This window comes from Talpa europaea (genome assembly GCF_964194135.1).
Source record: "Talpa europaea genome assembly, chromosome: 5".
NCBI lineage: Eukaryota > Metazoa > Chordata > Mammalia > Eulipotyphla > Talpidae > Talpa > Talpa europaea.
Genome location: NC_140071.1, coordinates 58,652,888 through 58,674,461, shown reverse-complemented (window position 1 = coordinate 58,674,461; position 21,574 = coordinate 58,652,888). Strand labels below are relative to the sequence as shown.

Here is a 21,574-nt window from a genome sequence, read left to right as displayed (position 1 = left end):
TAGCTCTCACCTCAATTAGTTCAGTAGATACCAAACAGAACATACCAGAAGTGGTAAATGAAAATAAGAAGATACAGGTTCTGGTCTTTTTTGTTGGAGTAATCCTCTGAAAATCAATTAGTCTTTACATTTCTTGTCTTTTTTTTTTTTTTTACCGAATATGTCTAAGCTTATTTTCTCAAAACAGTAATTTTAATATATGGGGTAAAATACATGGTTGTTGAACATATATTTCAAGCCCTCTCTGCTTAGTCTTCTGTGCAGTATAATTAATAACCTCTGCTAAGGATTTTGCAAATATCATATACTCCACAGTTACTAAGTTCTAGTCACAAATACTACTTCATATATAGAATATTAAAAAAATGACTCTCACAAAGTCACAGAGAGACTTAAAAAAATTGTTATTTACAGAGGTACCATATCAAGCTTTTTAGTCCCAGGTCTTAACCATGCAATAATAGCAAATAATTTAAAATTTTAAGTTGGCATGACACAACTTGCTATAAGATAAAGACTGCAAATAATATGCCACACATAAATTAACGGGAAAACCATATGACTGTGCCTTTCTGTGCTTTCACTAGGATGATGTTAGACCCCAATTTACTGAAGAAAGTTTTCTACAAATAGAATTTGTCCACATTAAAATCAATTTCATTCTAGATTTTACTTCTACAGTTAGAGACATGATGAACTGGAATAATGGTGAAATCTCAGAAATAGTATTTAAAAACATTTAAGAAAGCTGTGTTATTTAATACAATGATCATTTCCAATAAAGGAAATTCTCAAAAGAAAAACCCAAATACTAATTCAAAATACCTGTTATTAAAACAGGAAAAATAGTTAACTACAAAAACTTATTTAAAAGAAAATAATACAGTGATCAAAAAGGTAATGCACTATTTTATAAAATCATATTTTTCTCCATATTCCATAATTGAAAGTAAATGTAGGGCAGCTAAGGTATTGGAAAGATGCAAATTTCCCCACATACCAGAAACTGCTACTGTTTCAAACAAATAAAGAAAGCATAGGCAGCAAAGATGCCATCCTGGACCTACTCATTTGGACTAGGAGACCCTTGCTGGCCTTTCTGAAGATACTTCCATCTCCCTAAATCTGTCCGAGGACAGCTGAATCAGTTCTTAAAAATTCAGCTGTAATAATCGTATTTGAGAGAAGCATCTGAGAGAAGTGCTTCCTCTCCTCTGTATTATCCCCATATTGCTCCCTGATTTATCTCCCCTGTCCAAACTCCAACTCTTGTTCTGTTCAAATTTTCCAGTTATGGGGGCCTCCCTATTTGGCGCAAGGGATTAAGATGCAGGCCCATGAAGCTATTGGCAGCCACTGCAGCATGCGATCATCAATCCCCAGCGAGGGAGGTGACCCACATGACTCTCCTGTCTCACGCGCTGCTCCCCTCAGCAGTGTATTTCAGTCAATCTGCCTAGCCTGTTCCCCACTCTGTTTCTGGTGAATGCTCTCCCTCCGCCACCACCGCACCACTGGCCTTTACCCCAATTCTTGTATGCATAAATAAATAAATCTTAAAAAAAAAAAAACCAAAACCCCCTAATTTTCCAGTTATGTCTTTGGGCCAATTTTTCTATGTAAACAGAATTTTCTTCAGCCTCAGTGTAGCCACTAAAAGTCTCTCCATACCCTGCCTTCTTTCAAACTTGGTTCTTTGCTGAGAAAGTCACTTTCCATCAGTGCACTCAACTGTAGGCTGCCCTTGTACTCAGTACCCTATACTTTTTGCCAAGATGGTGTTGATGTTCTCCTGGTTACTCACGTAAACATACTAATCATTTTTATTTACTGATCATAATTATTTCTCCACCCTTTTGTGAAACCTTTGACCTCCATGCCAATCAATTCTACCTAATCACTGAATTCTGCCCTTCTCCCTGGTCACTATGTCTCATTTATTTAAAACTCTTCACCTTTGAACTCCTTGACATTGTGAGTCCTATTCATGTTTATATGGAGGAGTCACCTCATACCAAAATCTGTTCCTCAACTAATTCTTTTCCAGGATAGTCATTCTCTTCTCTAGCATTCCCCAACATTTTGAAAACACCATAAATAAACACAATGCTTAAATGTTAAGTTTCAAAAATCTTATCTTCCAAATACGACCTCTTATATTTTCCAACTTATTCAGTTATTCAAATTTTACCTTTCTAATACCAGAGACCTTTAAAAACATCACAACTTTTCTATATTCATATCTTCTTATACGCACTCTTTCCATATCCAGTTTGTTTACCACAGTTCATCACTTCATTCACTCTTGCAAATCCCTCAAATCTCTTTCCCTATTTTTTTACATTGAACCCTCACTTTCCAATCCTGTATCAATCCAACTGTTGGCCTTCTCAGTGCATATATGTTGGCTATTCAGCACCACTGGAGAATATTTTAAAATCTCACATATTGTTCACACCAAGATTAATGGTAATAAATATCAACTGTACCTTCAGTATGCCTATTGGTCTAGCCATGCTGAACAGTCTTCAGTTATCACTTGTTATTGAACATGGTCTAGCTATTGTCTCTGCCTCACACCATCTTTTTTTTTAATGTCTCAGCTTAGGTGTCAATTCCTCACAGCCTCAGTTAGTTTGTTCCACGTGGATATCCCACATTACTTCATATGTCCTCGGTCATATCTGTATGTTACATCTAACAAACAGGATTGATGTTTTATGTTTTCTTGCTAGGGTGCCCTGCTGAATTCTAAACTCTTTGAAAGTAGAGACTGTGTTGCTCTTGTTGAACTTCCCATCTCCAGGTATAGCCGGGTATATAGGAAATAACAGATGCTAACTTTTTTGTTGGATCATTGTATAAGTGAATACATAAACACATGGCTAATACATGACCATTAATATAATTTGAAGTTATTCTTTTCATTAACAAATTTTAACTCATTTCTGTAATATGGGTAACAAATATACAGTATGAAGAAATAAAGTTAATCTAAATTAAGTAATATTGGGGAAAAAAAAGAAAACCAAAGTAATGTGTCACCTTGGGTACAGAACAGTTGGTAGAGGAGTAAAGAGTGAGAATACTCCTAAATATGACCCCAAAATGGGAATGTCCCAGAAAGTCAATTATGAAATATAACATTTATATATATTTAATGTTTTCAAATATACACTAAAGTTTAGAATTTCGATATTTCTCATAACAAGGTGTGTGAATACTTACTAGGACATTTAGCATTAGACTCAGTTTTTTTTAAAGAATTAATTAGAATGAAAGTCATAACTGGCTGAGATAAAGCCCATCTGGAAATGTTGACAAAAATGTGAGCTTTCCCAGGTTCAAAGCCACCAACTTTAGTGTAAATCCATCAAATAAATTCAATCCATCCTGATAATCTGCATAAATGATGTCAAACAACTTAACCAAATGGTCTACAATTTTGACTGAATCCCACAGATTTGAAACAGAGCTAAAGATGTCTGGCTCTGTCTAATGGCTTTTAAGCGGCTAGAAAATTCTAAACAAATGAGATGAATAGGTATGGTAAGAGACACCTGAAATCTAAAATTGTTGTTGCAGAATCCCAACCAACAAAAGGGTTATTAGCAAAACAACAAGAAAGTATGCTTAACACATGGCAGATTATATATTTTTCTAACAGTTCTTTTTCTATGTAGTTTTATTTTATTTTATTTTTAAGATTTCTTTACTCATGCATAAAAGAACCGGGGAAAGGCCAGATGTGCAGGAGGGTGAGAGGATTCACCAGAAACAGAGTAGGGAACAAAATAGGCAGACTGACTGAAATACACTGCTGAGGGGAGCAGCGGACTAGACAGGAGAGGACAGGAGAGGCCTACTACGCCATGTGGGTATCTTTCCAGCCAGCAGGGATGGGATCGAACCCGCTCTGCAGAGGCTGCAGACAGCTTCACAGTGCTGCACTCAACCCGCTGCGCCACCAGGGAGGCCCCATCTCTTTGACCTTTTGTGGGCTCATTTGGAGGAGGGAAAAGTTTAATAATGTCATCCTTTCTGAGTTTCAGTTGGACACATTTTTTTTTTTTTTTGCTGTGGATTTCTCAAAATGATGCATTTTGGTCAATGTTAAGTTTGAATCAGCATATATATTTAGGCAGCACATAATAATAAAATAAAGACCATTCAGTAACAGTATTGTCCCTAATTCTCTTTCATGAACATTATATTGCAAAACAAAAGACATGATGTGTAAGGAACTGTAAACTGTCCCTGAACACTTCAGTGATGAATAGCTCTGGGTTATATGAGGATGGACCTAACAGGTAGTTGTATGAAAAGGAGCTCTCTGAGGAGCTGAAAAGTTGTGATTTCCTGACAGAAATAATGAAGTGCTATTTGTAGTTCTGCGCTCTGCCTGCCACAGCCTTGTGTTCTTCAGTCACTTTTCAGGGTAATACTGTGAACTCAGCATTGTTTTTAGAAATACGGCATTCCAACCAATATTATTAAACAATATTATTAAACTGCCATTAAACAAGTTAAATGGGCATAGAGAAGTTTGTAAACAGTTATCAGAAGTTCCGACATAGTAAATGCATATGTGACTACCCTCTTTAGAGCTTTTAATAACATGGGAGCCTGGTGAGATAGAAATTTTTTTTATGACAAAAGTATACCCTTTCCTGGTACATGTTGTTTACTGACATACAGATATAAAGTAAAATACGGTAGCACAGAATCAGTCCATTTGGGGAATCCTTAATTAGTATGCCAAAAAGCACTAGAGGAATGAAAAGTATATAGAGGTCTGACAAAAAAAAAAAATAATAAACAACTGGGGGCCTCCCTGGTGGCATAAGGGGTTAAGACGCAATCTATGAAGCTGTCCAGAACTACTGCAGCACAATTTCAATGCCTGGCCAGGGAGCTACCCACAAGGCACAGCAGACCTCTCCTGACTTTGCCTGCTGCTCCCCTCAGCAGTGTACTTCAGTCAATCAACCTGTTCTGTTCCCCACTTTGTCTCTGGTGAATCCTCTCATCCTCCTGCACATCTGGCTTGTACCCCACTTCTTATAACATAAATAAATAAATCTTTAAAAAAATAAACTACTGGAATTTGATAATTATCTTGATTTTTTTAAATTTAGAACATGGAAGGTACAAAACATTTAGAGATTCTATAAAATGTAAGGAAAAATATTTTTTAAGGTTATATTTGATTCAATAATTGATCAAGAATTGCTACTGAGTCTGGAAATAAGATACTATATAAAGTGTGCTATCACTCTTAGAGTCTAGTTTTAATCTTAAAAATTACAAATTGCATAGCAAAAATAAAATAATTTAAGTAAACCAGAGTAATTCCTTTAGAGACAGAAGATTTATAATGTTTTGTGAGAATTCTAGAAAGTTCAGTCAAACATGATATCAATAAATTACACTAAATAAATTAAAAATAAAGAAATTCAGTTTCTTTTACATATCATGTTTCTTAAGGACACTGAAGTTTTGCTTCCCCTTTTTCTGCAGTGATTATTTTAAAAACCAATCCAGTTCTAGAAAACTATATTTCTAAGGAATCGTTCAAAATCACAATTATGTGTGCCCATTTTCTCTTTTAGAAAGCTTTGCCAGCTAAGTTATCCTCCACATAAGTTTCCATTGAAATTATCAGGTAACTCTCTTGAAACTTGCATACATATTCAATATGAAGGCACAAGCCTCTTGGATATTCTGTGAAATATAGACCTTTGGCTTCATAAACCTTCCCTATCTGTAATATTGCAAATATGAAATGTTCACAGATAATACCTCAAGTTAAAAACACTCAATTTGAAAGATAAGGTATGTCTGTTTTTACCAGGCTTCTGTTTTCTTCCTTTTATTTCCTCTTTAGATTTTGATTCAGTAACAAAATGTGAAAATTGCCTCTTTTATGTTCACTCAAAAGTACTGTGTGTACTCAGCAACACCAGATGATGGGTGGCTGATCAGAGAATCCAGAGTCTAACTGGCATCTGGGACCAGTTCCTCTGTGAATGGGACATAACTCAAGGAAATATTTCTTTAAGATTCTTGTGCTGTGAAGCCTTATTTGACCAAAGTAATCCTTCCCCGCTATGACGGAGAGCTTATTTCATTCCCAAGAGTTTCTTCTTTTAATTTTTTTTTACTTTCTTTTTGTTTTTAAATAGAACTGTGTACAAATGCACACAGTGTACTTCTCCAGACAGGTAATAGGACACAGTGATGAAAAGTGTTTGCAATATTCTCCACCCACCCATATCCCTGAATATATATCCACCCAGAGGTGTGTCATCATGTCACATGGGGACAACTTTCTCCTTGGCTCTCATTTTATTACAGCTGAAGCAGCAGTGAAACGTGGCTGGAAAGATTTAGCATTGCCTCCCTGTGAGCAGGGAACAATTTCCATATGTGTGGCAAGCTGAACCCTCCTAGCAACATGTAGGGGTACAAGGACCACCTAGGGGAAGTAAGTCAGTGCTTTTGTTAGGGCCAAGGGGAGTCCCTAATTTCCCTCAAAGACCTACCTGGAGGCACAAGGGGTTAAAGCACAGCACTGTGAAACTGTCCACAGCCTCTGCAGCATGAGTTCCATCCCTGATATCCCACCAGATACCCACATGGAGCAGCAGACCTCTCCTGTCTCACCCGCCGCTCCCCTCAGCAGTGTATTTTAGTCAGTCTACCTGTTCTGCTTCCCACTCTGTCTCTGGTGAATCCTCTCACCCCCCGCATCTCTGACCTGTACCCCAGTTCTTGTGTGCATAAATAAATCTTTAAAAATAAATAAATAAATAAATAAATAAATAAATATTTTTAAAAAGGATTCTGACCAAAGAAATGTGTAGCAGCAAGGGTTATTCTTACAGAAGTGAAATAAAGAGGAAGTAAGTAGTAAAGAGGGCCTGCATTTTCATTCCAGTCATAACCGAACAATTTTTGAAATCAGAGCATGTCGGTGGACAGACACCAAAAGCAAGACAGAAATTTCTTCAAACAAGTCTTAAAGGACATACATAATACAGAAAAAGTCCATATTAATCTTAACTTTCTGAACCATGAAAAAATTTCTGGTTTACTCCTAAATCTAACTCCACCTCTACCCCAAGAGTTATTAATAGAGGATCCTTGAAATCAATTCCAATAAGGAAACTAAGAAATTCAACATAAAACATGACTTGTTCCAACACTACACCAAGTAAGGATAGCTATATACATCAAGTACCTACATATGCCAAAAATGGTGCTCATGGTTATAGCTTCAAACCAAACACATGGAATAGGTGATCCTATTATTCCTATTTGTGCTCTTGAGAAAAAATTAGAAACTTGGAGTGGTTGTGCATTTCCCAAGTCACATTGAAAGTGGTGAGGCAGAACTCAAATTCAGACTATCAATATGTCCACCGTGCCTACTCTTTACCATTCACTACTCTGTCATCAGCCACCACCAACACACAATTCATTCTCAACTTTTGCCTGCCCCGTTGTGCCTGGATGTCTTATTTTTGTTATTATTCAGTTTTCAAGGGATCAACTGTTCTTGCCTCTAGGTAAAATTGTCCTGCGGATTAAGTATCATTCTTATCATCTGCTTCCCCTTAACAAGTTGTATCTACTTCCCCTTTCATTTTCTTCTCTACCTTGCACACTTCATGCTTTTCCTTTCACTGTTTTTTTTTGTTTGTTTATCTGTTTATCCTACTTTCATATTTCTTCTACCTAGTTCCATTGCTTCACTTATTCTCATTCCCCTGAACTTTCATTTTGACACTTTTTCCTGCACACACAGACACACATTTTAGAGATCCTTAGGGTAAGCACTAAATCAAAAGTAAACAGTAAAAATGCAAGTTACAGTCTAGGAGAAATTATTCATCTTACAATGCACATACCTTACAAAGGACTCATGCCTAGAATATACAAACAACCACCAAAATTCAATAAGTAAAACTGGATAAATATTTAAATAAGCATAGCACAAAGAAGATACACAAATGTTCGATAAGCATATTAGAAGACATATAATATTACCACCCATCAAGGTATGATAAATTAAAATCAAAGCAAGCTGCTTCTACACATTTACCAGGATGGCTAAAATTAAAAACAATGAGACTACCAAGTGTTGGTGAAGATGCAGAACAACTGGAACTCCCACATATTGTTAATGGAAGGGTAAAATAGTCATAACTTTGGAGGACTGTTGCAAAGTAATAAAGTAAACATATCCTTACTTATGACTCAGAAATTCCAAGAAAATGAATCTATATGTTCACAGAAAGATTTGTAGTAAAATATGCTGAGTAACTTGCTCATAATAGCACCATATTAGAGATAAATATCTAAACAAAAACAATTCAAATGGTAGAATTCAGAGTACATATTATATTAGCCCACCTATATCAAAGAAGAGTCAAAATCATGAGTGATAGAAGTTATGAAATTGATGATAGCATGGATATACAGGTAACATGGGTATATAAGTCTTTAAAAAGACTTATCAAGATGTTTACTTAAGATTTGCAAATTTCAATGCATGCAAATTATATTTTAAACAGCTTTTAAGTAAATGTATAGAAAACTAGGAGAGAAACACGGAAAGCTGTAATATTCGATTGGTTTCTTGCCAATTTATAACATTTCAAGTCATTAATAAATGCTCTCACTCTTCAGTAAGAGTCAATAAGCAGCCAGCTGAGTGATCCTACCCTATATGAAAAACTAACTGGTGAATGAATTGCAGCTCCTTAGCATCCTAGATTTTACAATTCTGCTTTATGATAACTGAAAGTTTCTAGGGGTTGCTAAATCACAACACATACAACTTAACACTTCAGCAATATACAAAGAGAATTAGTGAATGACATGCACTTGAATATATTGATACAGCCTATTTAAAAATCCAAAATAGAATGATGGAAGTGTTAACAATTAATAAAAAAGACAAAAGCCCTGCTGAGCCCATCTCTTACCCCCAGCACTTTAGGAGGAAGCTATTAGCTGCTATCCATAGCACTCGTTATTGCAGGTCAAAGTTCCCTTCCAGAAATCAGTTACTCAGGATCACGCTGTCACTTTCTAAAGGTTAGCACAAGTCTCTAAACCCACTGTGTGACACTTGACAAATGTCTGGTGTACTGATACACAGGAAGAAAGAGCAAAATGTTATCATATTAAAAGAGGAAAACAAATCAAAGGGCATGGAAAGTCTCCATCACCATCAAAGATTTGCAATTGCTAATGTCTCAGTATAGGTTGAAAATAGGACCTGGAGGTATACTAGACATTATTAATGGGAAAACAGACTGTAGATAACCTAGATAAAATAGTATAAATTTCTCACTAGCCCTGTCTTGATAATTGTGAAAGATCTGGGGTTTTCAGTCAACTTTACCATTTCAGTGATTTCCTCATATTTTTAAATAACAGATCCCTTGTACTAGTCAGAAGCAATTCAAGCAACTAAATTCATCATCTTAAAGGACAGTTACTGATCAAATTTCTTCTGATCACTACTTTCCTAATAAATTCTAGGAAACTCCAGAAGACATCTCCCCTAGAAATGTCTTGAATTTGGTAAAGAGAAAGAATCCTACCACAGTATAAAAAATTGGTTGGTTCTTACAGTCTTAGTAAATGCTCAAGAGTCTGAGTACAGGCTCCTAGTTTTCTCCTCTTCATAGTCTATCCAACCTTCTTAAAAATGCACATGAGCAAAAGAATAAATAATAGAAATTCCACTATCCTCTGTTTCTTTCAAAAAAATGTTTTTAATGGCATTATTATTAAGTAATAACAACTTTATTGGTAAGTAAAAGGAAAAAGGGTAAAAACACCTTTCCTGCAAAACAGGAAATAGAAATGTTATTATGGGTATGTGACTTAGTGATTCTATGTTGACTAATGATAAATAAATTTGCTTCATGGTGGGAACTAAAACAGTATTCTGGTAAGCAACAAGTTGAAGTGTCACAGGCCAAATTACTAGGCTCATGAATATAATTGTATATTTCCTTTGATTCTAATTATAGTACAATCTATTCCTGATTCCAAATTTGTTTTGCATCAATGAATATTGCCTACCTACTGTTTTCAGATACGTAGGTCTACATGGTAATTTGTCGATTAGTTCTCATTTGTTAAGAATTTTTCTATTAATTGTTTTATGACCAATATTAATTTTCCAAGTCTAAGTTCTTTTTCCCAGATGCTTATTGCTATTCACCACACATTTTCAACTTCTTGTAAAATTTTCACTAAAATGTATCCTTTTGAGATAGAAGCATTACCTGAGAAAAATCATCTTTCCTTGGCTTCTAGAAACCCCTCTTGCCTACTGCTTAAATCCAGCAATGAGCCACAAAATCGCAAAAGACCACAAATAACAATCATGCAAACAATCACCATGAAAATAAGAAAAGGAGCAATGTTGCCTTAGGGCACTCACCCACTGGAGTCTGCAGAAGTTATAGCAATCAGTGGCAGAATCTTCAGGGGAAGGCTGGTTGGTCTTTGAATGTTCTCTGATTCACTTTTCAAGTCAGCTTGTTCCAGCTGTCTGAAGGCGAGCGGGGGAAGCTGAACATTGCGGCATGAAAGCCTCCTTACAAGATAGGGCTCCATCCCTCGGAAAGGGTCTTCCTCTTCATTACTGGAATGAAGTGTTTCCTCAGAGGCCTAAGGCAAAAGTGTAAGAAAATAATCCCAGTGTTTATTTTTACACTGATAACTTTATATTTTTGGATAAAGAAATTAAGGGAAACATATATTGAAGACTAACTAGATGGCAATATGCATAGTCTGCATAATTTTCCTACCACCACAACACCCATGACATCACCATAGTCCCTTGTGCTCTTCCCTATCCTGTTTTGACCCCTATTACTCACCCTTTTCTGATTCCTCAAACCTATGGTTTACCTTTAAGTTTTGTCTTTTCCCTGATCCTTTGTTGTGTTCCCTAGTATTCCCCCTATAAATGAGACCATCCAATATTTTTCTTTTCCTCCTGACTTATTTTGCTTAGTATAATCCCTTCCAGTTCCATCCATGTTGCTGCAAATGGCATGAATATCTTTTTGATGGCTGAGTAGTATTCCATTGTGTATATTTACCACATTATCTTTTTTAAAAAAAAAAAGATTTATTTATTTATTTATTTATTTATTTATTTATTTGTTTATTTATTTATTTATTTATTTGTACAAGAACTGGAGTACAGGCCAGATGCTCGGGAGGGTGAGAGGATTCACCAGAGACAGAGCGGGGAACAGAACCGGCAGACTGACAAAATACACTGCTGAGAGGAGCAGCGGGAGTGACAGGAATGGTCCGCGGCACCATGTGGGACCCTTGCTGGCTGGCCGGGATCAAACCCATGCTACAGAGGCTGTGGACAGCTTCACAGAGCTGCACTCAACTGCTTCTGCCACCAGGGGAGGCCCATATACCACATTTTCTTGATCCATTTGTCTGTTTTGAGGCATTTAGGTTGTTTCCATCTCTTAACTATGGTAAATACAGCTGCAATAAACATAGGCATGCAGTTTTCCCTTCAAATTTATGTTTCTGTGATCTTTGGGTATATTCTCAGGAGTGGAATCACTGGATCTTATATATGGTAGAGACATTTTTAGTAATTTGAGGACCATCCACACCATTTTCCATAGGGGCTGAGCCAGTTTGCATTCCCACCAGCAGTGTAAAAGAGTTGTTGTTTTTTTTTTCCATATCCTTGCCAGCATTTGCTTTTGCCAGGTTTTCTTTGTTTGTTTGTTTTTAATATAGGTCATTCTCATTGGTATAAGGTAGTATCTCATTATGATTTTGATTCACATTTCCCTGAATATAAGTGATGTTGAGCATTTTTCAATATACCTGTTGGCCATTTGCATTTCTTCTTTTAAAAAGTGTCTTTTTTGCTCTTCTGCAAAAGCTGGATTTATGTTTAAAATAGTAACATTTTTCACCAGCATAATTAGACATAAATAAAAGTATTAAACTGTTACAATTCACCAACATCTCCAGTAACCTTAGAATTTATAAGTTTTGTGCACAAATACTATAAAATCAAGTATTTATAAAATATTTTTCTAGCTTCTATGAAATGGGTTGCAGATAATTCATATATATGGATATGCATATATCTATCTATATATATATACACCTTGACACATGACATGCCTGTATATATATAGCTATGAAGAGAAAAAGAAAGTGAATGCTATTTTTTTCCTTCATACATAGGAATACATTCGTCACACATTTTTATATGTCACATGTTATTCAGATGTTCATTGAAAAGATTATAGTAAGACCTTTATGGGAAGAGTAAAAAAAAAGACATAAAAAGAAAATCTGAGTATCCAGCAGAATTATATTTAAACCACAGCACATGGCCAAACGTTTTGGCAAACTCTGCAAATCTGACCCATATTACAAATGAGCAAAGGAAAATAATCTTGAATAAAATTTCATAAAAGTAGAAAATGTAATACTTTTTATTTTAGTTGAAAAAAAAATACCATTCAATTAGCAATTTTTCTCAGTGGTTGGAAAATCTGCTCTAACATCATTGATTATATCTGTACTCAGAATAATAGAGTCACCAAATGTAAAGGTGGCATGCTGGGTTTTAGAATCCTTGCATTGCCACCTTGCTAGTTGTGATCTTAGTGTGCTGCTTAATCTCCTTAAGTTTTCTATTTCTATATTATGAAAAGGGAAATATTTCCTCACAAGAATTAAATAAGATCTACAAGTAATATGCATAGTTTTTCACTTGCAATGTGATAAGCAATAATAAACAGGAATTTTCCTTCTTTCAAAGTTTTAAAGGTAAAGAAATTAGCCCAAAGCAGCAAATCCCATTCCCAAAACAAATCTGTTGGTTAAAAGCTAAAGTGCATAAAACATGGAGATTCCAGAACTAATTTAGAATCTTTCTTTCATTCCTTCCTGTTATACTATCTATGGACAAGAAACTCAGATTCATTGAGGTTATTTCTCCATCTAAACATTGAGGATATTATTTTTTTCTCAGGATCTCTGGAGAAAAGATATGAAGTATTTGAAGTATCAATATCTGGCAAAGAATTTGCTCTCAAGAAAATAGCAGATTTTATAATCTAAGTTAATTCCCTTTACCTTTCATAGCACTACAAATAGTACTACTAATATTGCCTTTATAAAAGAACACAGATAGTAATAATCGATAATATTTATTATGCTATTTCCTTATACCATCTCATTTAATTTTTACTGAAATATATGGTCCTATTATTTTTCCCATTTTACACATAAAGAAACAGATCTATAAAAGAGCACGTCTTGGTCACATAACCAAATGGTTTGTAAGGTGACCAACTATTCCAATTTTCCTGGAACTTTCAGATTCTAACACTAAAATTTCATGTCCAGGGAAACTCCCCAGTCCCAGTAAACTAGAATGGTCTATCCCCACATAAGGCAAAAGTCAAACCTAAACCTCTTTTAGTTAAAGGTAGAGCTACACATCATTTAAAAAAAAACAAAACAGAACTGGTGATCAGGAGAGCCCTACATAACATTGAAAATTAATGATCATTCTTGTTAATTAAACCAGAAGATAAAAATTGTAGGCCTGACTGTCACTAATTACATATGTGCTGTTAACGAAGTTTAACCTTTCTGGCCTTTAGTATATTAGATAAAAAAATTAAATGGCTGTCTATAATGAACCTTAAGACCATGCTCAGTTCAGAAATACTCTGACTTCATAACAGTCATTGATAAAATCAGTGCTTAGACACAGCAAATACAGAAAATAAATAGAATACATGCGCACATATAACACCCTTAACTTTGAGTTTGTGTGTTCAACTAAGGGACAGAACTGCAACGAACCTACACTCTTGGATTGCTAACAGGTCACAATTTGTCTCACATATTTCTTGAAAGAAGTTAATGACTGAAGAGGGTAGATACCGTTCTTTGGAGAGAGGGAAAAGAAGAACAAAGCATGCATCTAGTGGAAATTTAGCAACATTGAATGTAGCTGACCAAAGTTAATACAGGTGCTTAATTATCTACCCTGGGCATTAGAATTGCAGCTGCAAAAGTGTTCTTATATAACACAGGCTATATGATGAAAGACTTGATGTTTGTGACATTCTCTTTTTTTTTTTTTTTAAAGATTTATTTATTTATACAATCACTGGGTACAGTCAGAAGTGCAGGAGGGTGAGAGAATTCACCAGAGCCAGAGCGGGGAGCAGAGCAGGCAGAAGGACCGAAGTACACTGCTGAGGGGAGCAGCGGGTGGCAGGAGAGGTCTGCGTGCCATGCGGGACCCTCCTCTGGTGGCCGGGGAGTAGCCGGGGATCGAACCGGCACTGCAGAGGCTGCGGGCAGCTTCGCAACCCAGCGCTCAACCGCTGCACCACCGGGGAGGCCCTTGTGACATTCTCTTTTAAGATAAAACAACTTAAGAGGTCATAAAGTGTACCATTTTTATTTTGATAATAAAAATGACAAAGCAGTAGATGTCTATATCTAACATCTACATTCAAAAACAGTGTCACAAGTGGCTTCTTGAAGTCTTCAGATAAATGTATATTTCATAAACAAATGGAATTTTATCTTATAGAAGGCAGGAAATTAAATGCCTTATTTTCCAAAGAAATAAAAAACTAACCACTCAGGTAACATGTATCTTATGTTATTACTTGGAAACAGCATTTTTGTTAGGGGTTAAGGGAAAAGATAATATTTTAATATTTCTAACATTTCTCAAAATATGATGCTCAAACCTCCTAGATGAGAATCACAGAAGGTGCTTGGTAAAATTCAGACTTTTACGCCCTGTTCCAGATCTGCCTAGTCAGAATCTCTATGATTGGGCCTAAGAGTCTTGTTAAGTCCCTACTCTGATTCTTACGCATACTCAAAATTGGGAGCTAATGGTTTTGACATTTCAGACATAGTCTAATAAGATTGTTTGGCCAAGTTCCTATTACAAAGATGTTCACTGCTGCTCATTTATAGTAATGAATAACTGAATGCAACTGAAACGCTGTACTGAAGGATTGATTGGCTTAATAAATTTAATATTATATTATGAAACACTATGAGCCTATCAAAATAATGCAGAAAATATGTGATTGTATTCATGATAATGTTGAGTGGGGAAAAACACATACTAAGTGATCTCATTTTTGTAAAGCAACACTAAAACAAAACAAAGCATATTATATTTACAGACAATTTTTGGAAAGGATATCCCACTTATCTAAAATGGCTTTCTCTGGGTACTGGTGTTGGTGGTGAAGCTTGTATTTTTGTCTATTAGTAAGTTTTATATTTGCTATAAAAATGAACCACTTTCAATAAATTATGTGGTTGCTGATAATCTCACAAGTTTTTTTTTTTAATATCACAAGTTTTTATAGTTGTTTATGTATGTAAAGAAAATAAAATTTTATATAGAAAAATCCTCTTAAAATTTATGTACATTGACACTGTTGGTGAGGATTCTTCTTTCTGGATGCAAAGGAATTAGTTTGACCAGACTCCCTGCAGGCAGATGTAGACATATCAAGGATATTGCATTACATGCCAATCAAGTATTCTTCAGGGCTACATGAGCCCTAAATTATTTTCTATGTAAGTAATTTGACAGTAATATTTGTAGTTTCTTTGTTATAGCTATTGCTATATCATATATATTCATATATACTTTTTAGAAGACAGAAATTTTTCAATTTCATCAAATTTTATTAATATAATTTTCAACTGCACATATGTTGAAAACATTATCTTAACAATTAGTATTTCCTTTGTTAGACTGCACACATCTGGAAGGGTAGAAGCACAGCATAACAAACTAGTTAGTACATGGGATAAATGTATACTAAATAAATAAATCTTGCTGAAGGAATGAATGAAGCAAATAGACAACCTTGATTGATTGACTCAATTTCTTCAACTGTGAGAATTTGGGAAACAGAATTAGAGACTGGCATTCCTAATCACGTTGATTCATAATTATTAATATAAACGAAGTAGAGGCTACAGCACCAACAAGTACTTTCTTGTGAAATTTCACAATTTCAGTCACTCTAATTCCTTTGATCTATTCTCATACATCCATTGTCATGAATGTCTTCCTTACTTTTAAAAATAAGAATGAAAAATTTCAGTCACTCGATGCTTTCAGAGCACCTCAACTAGACAAAGTGTAGTCAAAGTTAGCATGTTCAATAATTGGAAGGTTTCAGGAAGAGGACAGATGAAGCTGAGGATAGGTTTTTATCACTTCCATTGTTATAGTCCATTTATTTATCTAGTTTGCTCTAAAATTAAGCTCTAAAAAAAATAAATTTCCCTCTTGCCTAAATTTGTACCATAAACAAGACATTTAAAAACAAAACAAAACAAAACTGAACCAACTCTTTAAGTCCTAGGACACAATTTAATAGGTTAATCATAATGTATTGACCATCACACAATCAGAAAGTATTATACACAACAACATGCATTGTTAATAAGAATTGTTCTGTATGTCTCCATGAAATTGTTCACAATACACTAAAGCAATAATTGAAAGTATGCCTTAAAACTCTCTAAGGTTTATGCCAAGGTTTATCTCTAAGGTTTAACTCTAAGGTTTATCTCATTACTTTTTTTTTTAAAGATTTATTTATTTTTATACAAGAATTGGAGTACAGGCCAGAGATGCACGGGAGGGTGAGAGGATTCACCAGAGACAGAGTGGGGAATAGAACAGGCAGACAGACCGAAGTACGCTACTGAGGGGAGCAGCGGGCGAGACAGAAGAAATCTGCCCCACCATGTGGCTTTCTCCCTGGCCGGGCAGGAATCGAACTTGTGCTGCAATGGCTGCGGATTTCTTCATAGGTTTCGTCTTAACCCCTGCGCCACCAGGGAGGCCTCATTATTCTTTTTATGTTCATGTTAAAATGAAATAATAATTCTGCCCAAATAATTTTACATGAAATTTTCAAGTCAAATTAATAAAAATGAATTTCTAAGGTCTTTTAATATTTACAAGGGCATCTAAGTTAACACACCCATTTTCAAATGGATATTTGCATTCTGATATAAAAAAGGCACTTTTTAAAAACTGAATTCCATGTGAAAATGAAAATCTCCACCCCAGGTTAACACAAAGATAGTAGATAACTCTCACTGTCCACCCACAGAGCATAATCCAAGATGGGCCATGATTTCGAACTGATTAGAAAATTCAGAAATTACTAAAGTCTTTCAAAAGTCATTCCTTATAATTCAGTCATCAAAATTTCTCAAAAGTTCCTAAAAAAAAAATTGCAAAACTTCTCGTTCAGTGATATCTTAACTATATGTTATCATCAAGAAGAATGTCTATCTGAAACGCTAGAATTCAATTAACCTCCTGTGAATAGCATTGTACCTTTCCTGGGTAAGCTTAAAAAAAGAAATGAATCCATTCTGTTAGCAAAGAATTTAAGGAAAAACATGAAGTCTATCAATTACTTACTTCACGATGCTAATATAATAGAATCACAACTGCCAAAAAGAAACTAACATTGTTTTTCTGGCCCTTGAAAATCATGTCTTCCTGGAAGAGAAGGTAAATATTGATTTTCACTGACAGTATTTTGAAATATCTCTCACCTGAGTGATCAGATGCCAAGCCACAACTTTAAGAAGAACACAAAGATCTTCATTTTAAAATTTCATTTAAATACCAATATCCGCCGCCATTTTCAAACCCCCCGGAAGATGGCGGTCGCGGTGCTCTCCTGACAGGAACTTCTCGCGGGAGAGTGGTGGGCGCGGTGCCCATCCCAACCAGCCGCCGGGCACTGGCACCGGCCACTGGCCACCCCGCTTCCGCACCATGGAGCCGGAGCTGGCGGCCCAGAAGCAGCACCTGCCGCGGAGCCTCCAGACTCAACTCGGATGGCGCCGCTGGGCCTGCGGACACTCGGGGACGCGAGCCTGCGGACACCCGGATACCGGAGCCCAACAGCAGATATTCCCTTCGGCGAGGTAGCTCCTTCACATTTTTAACACCTGGCCCCCACTGGGGCTTTACTTTGAAAAGAAAACGAAGAGAGAAAGATGATGATGTAAGCCTTAGCAGCCATGATCTGAAGGAGCCAAGCAATAAAAGAGTTCGACCTCTAGCTGGGGTCACATCCTTGGCAAATTTAATCTCTCCTGTAAGAAATGGAGCCGTCTGACGCTTAGGTCAGACACTACTGTCATTTGCCCTTCATAGTGACAACAGATACCCCGCTTCTGCCCAGCAGTTATCAAGCAGATCAACAGTCCCAATGCCTACCCAGAGGAGTAGTGTTCTGTGGTCAGAAAAGTTAGATATCAGTATGAAGGAGTCTTTAACTACCAATGAAATCAAATGTCAGGAGGCAATATATGAAGTGTTCCGGGGAGAACTGGATTTAATTGAGGATCTCAAGCTTACAAGAAAGGCCTACCAGGACCCCATGTTAAAGTTGTCTGATATGTCTGAAGAGGAACTTGCACATATATTTGGTGATTTGGATGCTTGCATACCTCTGCATGAAGACTTGTTGGCATGAATAGAACAAGCAACCAAGCCTAGTGGAACAGAGGAGCAGATTGGTCACATTCTTGTTAACTGGTTGCCAAGCTTGAATGCCTACAAAGGCTACTATAGTAACCAGCTAGCAGCCAAAGCTCTTCTTGATCAAAAGAAACAGGATCCAAGAGTCCAAGACTTCCTTCAGTGGTGTCTGGAGTCTCCCTTCAGTAGACAACTAGATTTCTGGAGCTGCTAAGATATTCCTCGAAGTCATCTAGTCAAATACCCTTTACTATTAAAAGAATTTCTGAAACATACTCCAAAAGAGCACCCTGATGTTCAGCTTCTGGACGAAGCTATATCAATAATAACAAGGAGTTCTCTCTGATAGCAACGTAAGAAAAAAGGCGAATCAGAATGCCAATATTACATTGACAAACTGGAGTATCTGGATGAAAAGCAGAAGGACCCTAGAATTGATGCAAGCAAAGCATTGCTTTGCCATACAGAAGTGAAGAATGAAAATGGACATAAACTTTAAATTTTCCTGTTTCAAGGCATCTTGGTTTGGACTCCCCCTGTGAAACGGAATGAGTGTCTCTCTTACGAGGTTTACAGGCAGCCAGTCCCAGTCCAGGAGTTGGTTTTGGAAGACCTGCAGGATGGAGATGTTAAATTGGGGGGGTCTTTTCGAGGGGCTTTTGGCAACTCAGATAAAGCTAAAAATATCTTGCCCTCTTCAGGGCAGTCTCACACTCTGCAAGCCAACGATGTGTTCCACAAGCATCAGTGGGTCAGCTGTATTCCCACTGCCATGGGCACGTTCAGGAAGGTCTCCAGCCCGGATGAGCTGCAGGGTATAGCGGAGCTCCACGAAGGGCGTGAGGTGAGCGACCCCTCTGCCTGCAACGTCTGAGCCCAGAGGAGAGCGTCCAAGGCCTCTAGTGTGACTCAGAGATGGAAACTGAAGGAGACGTTTCAAAGTGCCGCTCTCCAGTGCCCACCACAGGTCACATCAAGAGCGTGAAAACCCACCCGACACAGCCTGGCTGCCGGAAAGCCAGGCACAAAGCCCCAAACAGTGGCAAACGGAAGGAGACTTTGCTATAGAGGAAGCCCTGTGCGCTAACTAGTGGAGAGACTGTTAATTTATAAATGAGTACAGTTTGTTTTTCCTTGGAATGTGAGCGTGTAAAGAGCATCGCAGGGTCACTTAATACCAGTCTTAACACCTATGGTTTGGGTGGTTGTCCCTTTTTTTTTTTTCCTCCCCAACGGCAGCTAAAGATATATATGCAGATTACTGCTAAAAAGCAGGGGGTTTTTTGTTTTGTTTTTTGTTTTTTTAGCTATGTTCTCAGGTTATTTAGAACATTCAAACCTGGTCTTTTTAATCCAATGAAATATTCATGAAATAACTTTTCTCCTCATCCTACATTCATCATGATTTGTCAATACCAAACCATTGTGGGATTTACTATATTTGCCAAAACTTAAAATTTGGATTTTGCCAGTGTTTCTTTGATAGACCTGGCCTATCAAACATTGGCATCTGACGTCTACAAGGAATAGATGTTTGTAATGTTTTAGCATTTACATCAAAATTTAAGTTCCTTGGAAAACATCAAACTTAATAGATTTTCCATTTTATCAAGTGGAATGCTATATATAAGTTTGTTTTTCACTGCACATTCCTCATTTTTCATTCATTTAACCAACCGATTACTTTTTTTATTGTAAAGTAGTTTTTAGTATTTGCTTTTATTTTTTTACTTTAATGCCTTTTCAAATTAGCATGTGTTTTTCTTCCTTGATTAAAAATGTATGTGTATGAGTGTGTGTGTATGTGTGTGTGTATATATATATATACTTATATATGTAAATTTTTTTAGTCATATTAACTTTACCAAGTAAAACCAAGTCATACTGTTTTTGAGCCAATTTTGAAAATTGCAATGTTGAAAGTAGCATTTTGGGGTGGCGAACACACAAAGCACCTTCTTGTGTTCTGGACTACTGAAAGGAAACCACCATCATGACTTTTTTTAAATATAATGTGCTTTTTTTTTTTTTTTTTTTTTTTTTTGTGGGACCCTCGCCGGTGGCTGGGAATCAAACTGACTCTGCAGAGGCTGTGGGCAGCCTTGCAACCCAGCGCTCAACCGCTGCGCCACCAGGGGAGGCCCACATTTTTTTTAATTTTATTTTTATATTCCCCATACAATTGCAACCCCCTTATTTTGACCCCAACACCTACTTTCCCCACCCCCCCATAGTGGGTCTCTGGTTCATAGTTGTTTGTTGATTTTGATTTTTTCTTTCTTATAGTTATTCTTTTCCTGGTCCCTTATTTAGGTTTTCTAGATTACAGCTATGAGTGAGACCATCAGGTATTTTTCTTTTTCTTTCTGGCTTATTTCGCTGAGCATGATCCCTTCCAGCTCCATCCATGTTGCTGCAAATTGCATGGTATTTACCCAAAGGACACAGAAACATTAATTCCAAAGAGCACCTGCACCCCTATGTTTATAGCAGCACTGTTTACAATAGCTAAGCTTTGGAAAGAACCCAAATGCCCAAAAATAGATGACTGGATCAAGAAGATGTGGTACATATACACAATGGAATACTACTCAGCAATCAAAAAAGATAAACACCATCATAATTTATTGAAACTTTTAGTGGTGTCTGAAGATAAGAGGGAAAGCAATTGATGACTGATAGTAAGTAAAAAAAGAAGGAAAGGGAGAGTAGTTTTGTCTTAAAATTAAAATGTCTGGTTGTGCCAGAATGTGGAAGAATAGAGAAAAAGCTAACATTGAGGGTATGTAATAAGTTGTAGTAGGTTTGTGGGGAAGTGAATTTTATTTGCCTTTGTTTGTAAAACCTGCAAATAATGGGTTTGAAGAGAAACAATGACATGTGTTGGAAATTTGACTGACCGTATTGCATTATTTGGTTGATTTATTCATATGATGGAAACAAGACTGATTAATTTTTTAT

The 21,574-nt window shown here is 36.4% G+C and overlaps 1 protein-coding gene and 1 pseudogene across 2 annotated transcripts in view; one reads left to right on the top strand and one right to left on the bottom strand.

Annotated features, from left to right (window-relative positions):
• Positions 1–21,574, bottom strand: part of PDE4D (phosphodiesterase 4D) — a gene marked incomplete at its 5' end in the record, with an annotated part of 1,035,071 nt that overhangs the window by 894,498 nt on the left and 118,999 nt on the right. The window contains one exon of the mRNA XM_084234300.1: positions 10,469–10,698. Coding sequence (XP_084090426.1) covers positions 10,469–10,698 — 230 coding nt within the window. The remainder of the gene's footprint in view (positions 1–10,468; positions 10,699–21,574) is intronic.
• Positions 13,966–19,681, top strand: LOC311171203 (neuroepithelial cell-transforming gene 1 protein-like; annotated as a pseudogene). Its single transcript has 2 exons — positions 13,966–14,065; positions 17,785–19,681. The product of its transcript is annotated as a neuroepithelial cell-transforming gene 1 protein-like (transcript).